General features: G+C 50.1%; 1 protein-coding gene across 1 annotated transcript; it reads right to left on the minus strand.

The window, feature by feature from the left end:
- Positions 1-9,307: 9,307 nt before the first annotated feature.
- LOC139603632 (olfactory receptor 14J1-like) lies at positions 9,308-9,895 on the minus strand. The gene has a single exon (XM_071454524.1). The coding sequence runs from the start codon at positions 9,893-9,895 to the stop codon at positions 9,308-9,310; it is 588 nt and encodes a 195-aa protein (XP_071310625.1).
- Positions 9,896-10,832: the final 937 nt, after the last annotated feature.

Raw genomic sequence — 10,832 nt, forward strand, 5'->3', positions numbered from 1 at the left:
TACAAGTTTAGTGCTACTGTCCAGTCCTAGTGCTATTGGATATCCTTCTACCTAGCTGTTTTTGTCTAACCTCAGATGTTTTTGGGTATTTTACAATACTTTTTGGTACTTTGTTGAGACAGGACTTATCTGCTCCTGTATCCAACCAAAAATTCAAATGCTTCATTTAGGGGTCCCACCTCAATGTTTACCAAGGGCTTTTCTAGATGTTGCATTGGGTCCCCTAAAGTGTAAAGCCCCTGACACCTTTAATCATCACCTCTAAGAACCCTCTCCAAGGCTTCTTGTTCCCTGGCTATTGCCTCATCGAGACTGAGCTTTCTACAAAACTTCCTGACGTCTCCTGCCTCTCCACAATAATAGCAGTGTCGTTCACTCAAAGGGACTTGAGGTCTCTCTATCTCTCTTGTACCTGACAGTCCTGGCCTATCTTTGCCTCCTCCTGGTGGTGGACCCACCCACCCCACACTTTCTTTAGCTACGGCAACCATGATCTTGGCCTTGGCCTTTGCTTTTTCTTCTTCTCTCCTTAAATACACTTTCAATGCTTCTCTTAAAAACTCATTTCTGTCCTTCTCCTGCCAATCTTCAATTTCTTCTAGTTTTCTCCATATATCTGGCCAAGATTTGGTAACAAATTGGACTTTTAGTAGCACTTGACCTTCTGTGGTGTCTGGGTCTATTCTAGAGTACAATTGGAAGTTCTGCTTTGGGCGATTAAGCCAAGCAGCAGGAGCTTCATCCTTCTCTTGTGCCCCCTCAAATGCCAATTTGGTATTAGTTCCTTTGGGAACTGACTCTTTGATCCCTGAATTATCAAAGACCTATATTCCATCATGGCCTTCCTCCCTTCCTCCTGGTTAGGGTTCCAGCTGGGATCTGTCAGTGGCAATTTCTGTTCACCTGATGGCACTTGGGACAGTTCTCTTTCTCCCAAATTCTTATGCCAGCCACCCTAATCATCTGGACCTCTTCTGGGGAAAATAATCTATTTAGAATGGAATTCATCTCCCCCCAAGTGTAGATATTTGGGCCTAAGAATTGATCCACTTGGTTGGCTATGCCCACTGGGTCCTCAACTAAATGCCCTAACTCTTTCTTGAATCCTCGCACCTCAGAAGCCGTTAGAGGAGCATTCACAAAGCCAACACCTCCCACTACTCCTCCCATAGGAACTTCTCTGAGGGGAAAAAGTCTCTCTGCCTTGGAGGTCTTGGATCTGGTACTACAGTACAGCCCATCTTCAGGCGCCATGCTACCAGTTTGAGGGATATCAGGGTTACCCTGAACTTTCTGCAGATCAGCAGGTGTATTTGGTGATAGCTGTTTACCGGGCAAGGAGGCATTTGTGTCCCAGCTAGGAGGAGGTAAAGGGACAGCAATAGGAGGGGGAGAAGAGCTTGGGTACGTATTAAGTGGAGCTGGAGAAGGGGTGGAGAATGCAGCAGGTGGAGTAGGCAGGCACTTGTGGTGGTGCAGAAGGAACTGGAGGAGCCAAAGGGGGTGGTGAGGGAGTGGTTACTAGGGGAGATACTGGGTCTACCATAGGAGAAGCCTAAGAGGTAGAAGGAGGAATTTGAGCAGGCGGTAATGAGATGGCAGCCGGGGGAAGAACCGGACCTGCCATTTGAGGTGCCCGAGGAAGAGGATTATAAGGTGGAGGGGCAGAAGGAGGCAAATAATCCAGGGGGTCCCATCTTTTACCAATTCCAGCATCCTCTCCTTCATTCCCCTCTTTCTTCTTCTGTACCTTACAAATTCACACCCCTTCATCCCCAATAGTGTTCTTTAACCAGCAAGCTACATACAATAATTGCTCAGGATCGGTATCTCCTCGAGCTGTCAGACAATGACTCAGTTGTTGGTTCATCCACTTGTCCCTTGTCCCACACCAAGGCCATCCTCCTTGCACCTCTAATTCTGGCCAGACTTAGTGCATCATCTTCACCTTATCTAATCCCTCTGTGGCCTCTATAGAATGCCATTTCTCTAACAGTTCCCCCAAGGGGCTATTGGGAGGTATATTCCTCAGTCTCTTGCCTGTCTTTTTACTATTACACCCTCCCATTTTTCAGGTCTCAACAGAAAAAAATCCCAAAGGTGCCTCTACTGACAGGTAATCTCAAGAAAAATTTATTTGCCTGATGCTCAGGACTTTACACTGAAACAACTGCCTGATCTCTTGATTGCCTAACTTTACTAATGTCAGGTCTTATATCTGTCCGGACTTGAAAACACAAAACCATGGCGTAAGAAGCCAGTTCATGCCTGACTCCCCTCTGTCAGGAAAAACAACTGCCTGATTTCTAGTTTGCCTAACCTTCCAAATGTCAGGCCTCACCATATCAGGACTTAAAAACAAACCCCAGCTTCCTTCGCTGGGATTTGTGCCTGACCCCTTTGTCAGGACTGAATTTGCCTGCAGGGCTTGTGAGCTTGCCCGAACCCTCCCTGGGACTTGCAATCTGCCTGACTTCCCTCTGTCAGGCCTTTTGGGGGTGCGTGGCACTCATACAACTATTTCCTCCACACGCCCGGAGAGGGGGCCCTCTCTCCCCCTTAGGAGACGACTCACTCACGCTGATTCCATGCGCTTCCGCTGTTCCCGGCCGGGCCCTTCGCAAGAGTCCGGAAACGCGGCACTGAGGGGTCCACTCTCGCTCCGAGGGTCCGGCCCTCGTCTCACTCACACACACACTAGCTCCTCTCCTACTCCCGCCACCGGATTTCTCACCAGTCCGGAGCTCCTCAGCGTCACTGGTCCCAAGCCGATCTCTCTGGTCCTGATGGCCAGCTGTCCTCGAGGTCCAAGATGTCCACTCCCGGTGTCCTCTTCTGGCGTGGCTATCCCGGACAAACCCCAGCTGAAATAAACAGGGCAGGAGACTTTTTCTGCTTTTAATGCCTTTATTCAAAGTGATCAGCTCAAGATTGGGAAGCTCAACAGGTCTGCAGTCTCCATCGTCTTTCCTAGGGTGACTCAGAGGAGGAGGATCTGGGCAGCTTTGTCCATTAGGGGCAGAGCTGGGGGTCCAGTCCCTGTGGGAGCCTTTTGGGCATGACCCAGATGTTGATCTCTACAGCTTCTTTCTCTCTCTCTGAGTCCTGGTTTGAGAGGATTTTCTGCTCTGGGTCAGGGGCTACGAAGGTTTTCAGCATCTCTGCAGGCCCAGCACTCTGTTCCTCACATACAAACATCACACCAATTTCCCAACTTCATATTGGCTTGTTGTTTTGGGGGTCTTTTCAGTAAGTTTGGAGTAGTAGCTTCTCATGGCATGCTGGTCATGAGGCTATTTTGCATGCCCCCTTCCTACCTCTCGTCCCTTCTCCTCACTGGGGAGGTCCCCTCCCTTCACTGTCTCGGAGCCATTAACTTAGCCCTAGCCAGGGCCTTTACTGATACAGAAAAAAGAACCATTAATGACAATGACTCCTAATTATCATAAAAAACAGGTAGCACTTTAGCAGCAACACTGGTCTGACTAATTTTTGTAACATTTTTCTCTCAAAAAAAGTGGGCAGATTTTTTGCTTATAAACACTCCTGAGCCTCTTCTCCAGACTGAAGAAACCCAGCTCCCTCAGCTACTCCTCATGGGCCATGTTTTCTAGAGCCTTTGTGAGCCTTGCTGCCCTTCTCTGGCCACACTCAGCCCCTCAATGTCCTTTTTCCCGAGGGGCCCCGAGCTGGACACAGCACTCGAGGTGTGGCCTCAGCAGTGCCCAGCACAGAGGGGCAGGTGCTGCCTGCTCCTGCTGCCCACACTGCTGCTGATCCAGGCCAGGTGCCATTGGCCTCTTGCCCCCTTGGGCACACTTTGGCTCACCCTGAGGCGGCTGGGGACCTGCAGGATGGGCCACTTGGCCTTGTGGAACCTCACGCCCCTGTCCTTGGCCCATTGATCGAGTCTGTCCAAGTCTCACTGCAGAGCCTTCCCGTCCTCCAGCAGATCCACACTCCCACCCAACTGGGCATCTGCAAATTTACTGAGGGTGCTCTCAATGCCCACCTCCAGATCATCAATAAAGATGTTAACCAGGACCAGCCCCAAAACGGAGCCCTGGAGAACACATTTCAATGCAGCTCAGGTTGCATAGGCTGCAGTTGGAGGCTGCAATGCCCCCACAACAGAAAGAGCTGCCATCCCTTGGCATTGGCCACACACACAGGTACAGGAAAAAAACCTTTTACTAGGTGAATATGGCTGACAGAACTGAGCTCTCAGGCACACCCTCCCTTTCCCTAATGACCGTGAACTCAAGAAAAGGGATTTCACCTTCCAGCTCTTTGCACCATTGGATCCTCACACCATCAGAGCTCCACCAGCCTCTCTCATCCTTTTGCGCCTTCTCCCCACTCGAGCCGATGAGCAGCTTTGATAAGAAAAAATGCAGTTCTTCTGCCAACAAGGTGAGCCAATTTGCAAATGCAACTTACCCTGCCAAAAACAGCTACTGCCTTTTTCTTTCAGAGGTGAGTCATCAGAAGGAATGAAAATGTGTTGCATTTTAAACCAAAGAGGAAAAGAAACAAAAGAGATGCCAGTGTGGCTTATCCTGTTGGCTGTTCAGTTATTGCAGCCCTTTGCTACTTTGCCATTTGTCTTGTTTGGAGATTGTGCTCAGATAATTCAGTTATGGGTGCGGGAGAAATTTAAAAAATCATAGCTGATTGCAAAATAATACAACTTAGGAAAATTTAAAGAGATTGTGAAGTATTTACATCAGGGTGATGACAGTAACCACATAGAGACCAAAATAAGCCCTTTTAACAAAACTTCATTTCTATCCTTGTTCCTCAAGCCCTACAATCCATTTCTTTGGCTGATGTAGTGTAATGTCAAAATACTCTTCAATATCTTGTATTGTTTATACTTTGCAACAGTTCTGTTGTGTTTCCTAAAAGCTCTGGGTATTTTTTAGTTTGAAAAAAAGATCTATTATTTTGGTAGCAACACTGCAGTTCTGTATTTCCTTTTGGTACTCAGCTGAAGAAATAAAGAAAAAAAAAGAGCAGAAAAAATTGCAGAGGTGGATAGTAGATCACAAGGAGCAAAGTTACAGGAGATGAGTACATTACTGCTGCCACTGCTTAAGAGCATCTCTCACAAAAAGCAGACTGGCTACACTGTCCCAACTCCATCATTTCAACTCTCCATGACTTGTTTCTTGCTTTGTAAAGCTGAACTGATCCATTTTTACCTGATATGAATAACAACTGTAACCACACTTACAGTTCTCTTGTATTACTGCAACAGCACTAGGTCCCCTTAGAATTTTTTAGGGCAATTGTAATGCCATCCCTGAATTTAAACAGGTTCAAGATATTATTTGTAGCTTACTCTTGAAGGTAATTTGTAGCAAAAGTCAAAAAATTATTGCAGGTGGTCAGTAACTGGACTGTTATGTGTATGGGATGCACACGATGATTTAAGTACTGCTTCATTCTGTGTGACTCCAGGCTTTGAGAAAGAGTAATCCCACTTGGCATTTGGGCTCCCTTTGGTCTCAGGAATTATGGATCCAGAGTAACTTGTTAGAAGCTTGTGAAAAAATGTCCTGAAGTTTACAGCAGAGCTGAAGTGTACAGAAGGATGAGAATTCAATGAATAATTCAATGAATACTAAGTTTGAAAAGCATATCCAGTTATCCTACTGGCTATGTCCAGTTACTATCCACTGTTACAGTACAGTGCACAATATCACAGGGAAAATTGTGAATGTCATCTTCAGACCGATCTAATAACACATTTTATTTTTGATCAAAGTTACTTTCTACAAATTACCAAGCTGTTTAGCCTTTTTGAGGCTCTTGCTTTTTTCGTGTTAAGTATTTACATGTATAACACAGGTGGCTCCTCTGTCTTGGTTTGGAAAGACAGGTGTTTGCAAAGGAAGGCAGGAGCCTTCCTTGAAATGGAAAAATGTAAATCCCTTCCTTCTGAATTGTCATGAATTTTAAATTAAGGGGGGCTCTGAGGTAAAAATATGGAAGCAGGAATAACAGTTCTTTATTAGGGAAGAAAATAAAAAGATAAAATAAACAATGCAGTAAACCAAAACAGCACTGACAGAGTCAGAATACAACCTGACACCCTGTGGGTCAGGGTGTTGGTAGCAGTCCATTTGGAATTGTGGCTGCAGCCCTCCTGGAGTGTCAGGGGTGGTTCTGTTGGAGCAGGGATCCTGTAGAAAGGTGTAGTCTTCCTCTGAAGATCCAGTGGAAGAGGCAGCTGCTGTTCTTCTGGGAAATCCAGTGGAGAAGCTGTGCTGGTGTTCCAGAATTTCAAGATTATATCCGGGTAGGAATGCTTGGCTCCTCCCTCTGGGCGGAGCATCTCCCAATGGGATGCTGTAGTTCTTATCAGCCATGCAGTGACATTCAATAGCCCATTATCAGCAGATGTCTCCCCTGGAGGGAGGAGTGGCTGTGGAAGAGATAAGGAAAACTGCCCAATTAACAGAAGACAACTGGCACACAGGTGGCAAATAGAATACATGCTGCTTGGCAATCTAGTATATCCTGAATCTGATCAAGGAACCGAAAAGGAGCTTTTAGATTTTCTAAGCTGAGGTCTGTTTTGCCTGTTTCTGAAGCTGCAGTCCAAGAGCAGTGACAGAAAGGCTGCTGCTCTGGGAGCATGCTTCTAGCTTGAATTTAGGCCTGAAGGCACTGTACCAATTTACAGCTCTTACAAGAGCTCTGTCACTGCACAGAATTTCCATAGGCATTACAACACAAAGAACTCCCTTTCCCCCCACAAGCTCTTGATGCAGTTTTCTGTACCACCCTGGGTATGTCCTCAGGGAGGGGCCTTTCTGCAAAAGGAGAAGGAGACTCTTTAGCATAATTGTGTTTTCTGTGGAGTGTTTTATCATAGTCTATTAATATTCCCTTTTCCTCAGTTCCATAGCTACTTACTACTTTCTAACTCATTGATTTTAATCAATGGAGGAGGGCTGTTCCAAGGTTATGGAACAGATCACCTTGAGTGCCATCACAGGGCACCCACAGGATGGCCGAGGGATCAGAGCCAGCCAGCGTGGATTTCAATATCTGCACTGCTGATCTGCATGAGGGGACTGAGTCCAGCATCAGCAAATTTGCAGATGACACCAAGCTGGGTGTGAGTGTGGATCTGCTGGAGGGTGGGAGGGCTCTGCAGAGGGATCTGGACAGGCTGGATCCAGGGCCCAAATCCAGCAAGGTGAGGTTGAACAAGACCAAGTGCTGGGTCCTGCACTTTGGCCACAAAAACCCCTGCAGCGCTACAGGCTGGGGACAGAGTGGCTGGAGAGCGGCCAGGCAGAAAGGGACCTGGGGCACTGATGGACAGCAGGCTGGACATGAGGCAGCAGTGTGCCCAGGTGGGCAAGAAGGCCAATGGCTCCTGGCCTGGATCAGGAATGGTGTGGCCAGCAGGAGCAGGGCAGGGATTCTTCCCCTGTACTGAGCACTGGTGAGGCCACACCTCGAGTGCTGTGTCCAGTTCTGGGCCCCCAATTTAGGAAGGCCATGGAGGGGCTGGAGTGTGTCCAGAGAAGGGCAACAAGGCTGGGGAGGGGTCTGGAACACAAGTCCTGTTCAGAGTGGCTGAGGGAGCTGGGGTTGTTTATCCTAGAAAAGAGGAGGCTCAGGGAGACAAGGTGGTGTCAGGGCTCAGGTTGGACTTGATGATCTCCAAGGTCTTTTCCAACCTTGCTGATTCTGGGATTCTCTGGAACCACCCTTGGAGCAGTTGCACAATGAGCCTTGGGCCTCCTCTTCAGAAGCTCCAGCAGCCCAGGTCCCTCAGCTTCTCCTGGCAGCCCCAAAGCCCATCCTGTCAGTCCTGCAGAGCCTCTGCAGCCCCTCCTCACTGCCCAGAACAGGGAGCCCCAGAGCCAGACACAGCAGCCCAGATGTGCCCCCCTGGATTGGGGTGCCTCTGGCAAGGGAGCAGCACCAGGCACTGCAGGAGCCTGCAGACAATTCCTGCAGCACTTGTAGGATGATCCTGCTGCCCAAAGGACGTTCCCATGGTGCCAAGTCAGGAACTGCAATGGGGAGTGGGGTCAGAGAGGAAAGGGCAAACAGGGATGGGCTGTTTGCAGGGGAGGGATCAGGGGTGGGCAATAGGAAGAAATCTGGATCAGGAAAGAGGAGAGAAAGCAAAGGTGAAGCCAAGGAAATGCTCGGGGCAGTTTGGGGGTGGCTGCCAGGCAGCCCTGGCTCTGAGCAACAGCGTCTGCAGTGGGACAGGAAACTCCCAGCTGATGGGAACAAACTTTCCGGCTGAGTGCAGAGGCCAGGACAAAGCTGAGTGGTTTCCCTGGTGTCCCGCAGGCCTTGCTGGCCCCAGGGGCTGATGGCATTTGTGCTCCCTCAGGTTCATGTCCCCACAGCAACAGCATGGGGGTGCTGCCCCTGCTGTGTGCAATGCAAACAGGGGCTGCTGAGCCAGTGCTGCCGTGTCTGTGCCTGCAAGGATGGGGCACCTGTGTGAGCTGGGGGAGAGGCCAGGGCTGCAGAGGGGGGATGTTGTTGGCAGCTGCATGAGGATGCTCTGGGACGCTGCCCTGGGCTGTGCAGCGCACTGGGGATGGATCAGCCCCTGCTCTGCTGCTCCTTCCCGTCTGCCCCAGGGCCCTTGCAGAGCCCCAGCCATGCTGTTTGCCCCCAGCCCGCCCACGGCCAGCCTGGGGCTGCTCACGGGGGTTTCTGTGCTGAGCATTGGCCTGGCCGTGTTCTTGAGAGAGCCTGGGCAAGGAGCCTGGAGCCCCCAGGCCCTGGGCTGAGGCGTCAGCGCTGCCCCAGCAGTGCCCATGGCCTGTCCCTGCTGCAGCCCCGGCACTGCCACCCCCAGGGCTGTGCCGGGCCCCGAGAGCACTCAGGCCCTGCAGCAACACCAGGGCCACCAGGGCAGCGGGGCAGGGCCACGGCAGCAGCACTGGCAACACCAAGTGCTGCTGCTGCTGCTGCTGGGCACAGCTGCTGGGCCAGCCCTGATCTGCCCCAGCTCTGCACACAGACATTGCTGCTGCAGCTCCAGAGAAGGGAACAGAAGGGCATCTCTGCAGAAAACTCTGCTGGGAGATCCTTCAGTTCCGTTAAAGCCTCTGAAAGTGTAGCTCCTCATTCACACAGTCTGGGGCCACAGCAAAGGTGGAGATAAACAAAATGATAAAGGGCAGAAGCACAGACCTTGATTTATGACCATCATTGAAATCTAAAACAATGGAAAAAATAACCCAACAACCAAACCAACAAGAACTATTAAAGATGACTTTTGTTATATGTGATTTACAGAAAATTTTCCAGCAGTTTAATGTTTCTGAAATCGTCCAGTCATCATTTTGCACACTGCAGCCTTGAGCTCCTGGTTCCTCAGGCTGTAGATGAGGGGGTTCAGGGCTGGAGGCACCACTGAGTACAGAACTGAGAGTGTCAGATCCAGGGATGGGGAAGAGATGGAGGGGGGCTTCAGGTAGGAAAATATGCCAGTACTGACGAAGAGGGAGACCACAGCCAGGTGAGGGAGGCAGGTGGAAAAGGCTTTGTGCCGTCCCTGCTCAGAGGGGATCCTCAGCACAGCCCTGAAGATCTGCACATAGGAGAAAACAATGAACACAAAACAACCAAAACCTAAACAGACACCAAGCAATGAAATCCAAATTTTTCTGAAGGTGGAGTGTGAGCAGGAGAGCTTGAGGATCTGGGGAACCTCACAGAAGAACTGGCCCAGGGCATTGCCATGGCACAGGGGCAGGGAAAATGTATTGGCTGTGTGCAGCAGAGCATTGAGAAAGCCACTGGCCCAGGCAGCTGCTGCCATGTGGGCACAAGCTCTGCTGCCCAGGAGGGTCCCGTAGTGCAGGGGTTTGCAGATGGACACGTAGCGGTCGTAGCACATGACGGTCAGGAGGGAAAACTCTGTTCCAATGAAGAAGACAAAAAGAAACACCTGAGCAGCACATCCTGAGTAGGAGATGGTGCTGGTGTCCCAGAGGCAATTGTGCATGGCTTTGGGGACAGTGATGCAGATGGAGCCCAGGTCGCTGAGGGCCAGGTTGAGCAGGAAGAAGAACATGGGCGTGTGCAGGTGGTGGCCGCAGGCTACGGCGCTGATGATGAGGCCGTTGCCCAGGAGGGCAGCCAGGGAGATGCCCAGCAAGAGGCAGAAGTGCAGGAGCTGCAGCTGCCGCGTGTCTGCCAATGCCAGCAGGAGGAAGTGCCTGATGGAGCTGCTGCTGCTGTTGGACATTCCTTCACTCTGGCCATGGTGGACTGTTGAAAGAAGACACTGACAAGCTCTTTGAGTCAATCCTATGGGGTTATTTAAGGAATTCCCTAAAAATTACTTCTCTACCTGTCGGAGAACTTCACTCAACATTTTTATTTTTGAGCTTGGGTTTCTGCTCATGAGTTACTGATTCATCTTCAGCATTGCTCTCAGCCTGAACCCCAGGGAAGCCCAGAAGGAAAACAGGGCTCCCTGTGTCCCAGTGCAGTCAGACCTGCTGGTCCCCACACAGGTGCCCTTTGCATATTTCACCTCCCTTTAATTCAGGGTGATCGAACATAAAACGAGCTTGAAAAATAAAGTGGCTTTTTTAAAGACTCCAGCTTTAAAGTCGATTTCTCTAAACCCTTCTCTCTTTCCCAGTGCAGCTGAACATGGAGCGATACCAAGGGTTGTTCTGGCTCTCTGCTGCCTGGAGTTGTGCCTACTGGGAGCTGTTTCTCTCTATCCAAGCCTTGTACCAGCCAGTGCTGCCAGAGCCCAGCCCAGCCCTGGGGGCTCAGCTCTGCCCTGCAGACCCCTCCCAGCACAGGGCACTGCCCAGGGG

The sequence above is a fragment of the Agelaius tricolor genome, unplaced genomic scaffold (genome assembly GCF_023055355.1).
Source record: "Agelaius tricolor isolate 1412-34295 unplaced genomic scaffold, bAgeTri1.0.p SCAF_40, whole genome shotgun sequence".
Lineage (NCBI taxonomy): Eukaryota > Metazoa > Chordata > Aves > Passeriformes > Icteridae > Agelaius > Agelaius tricolor.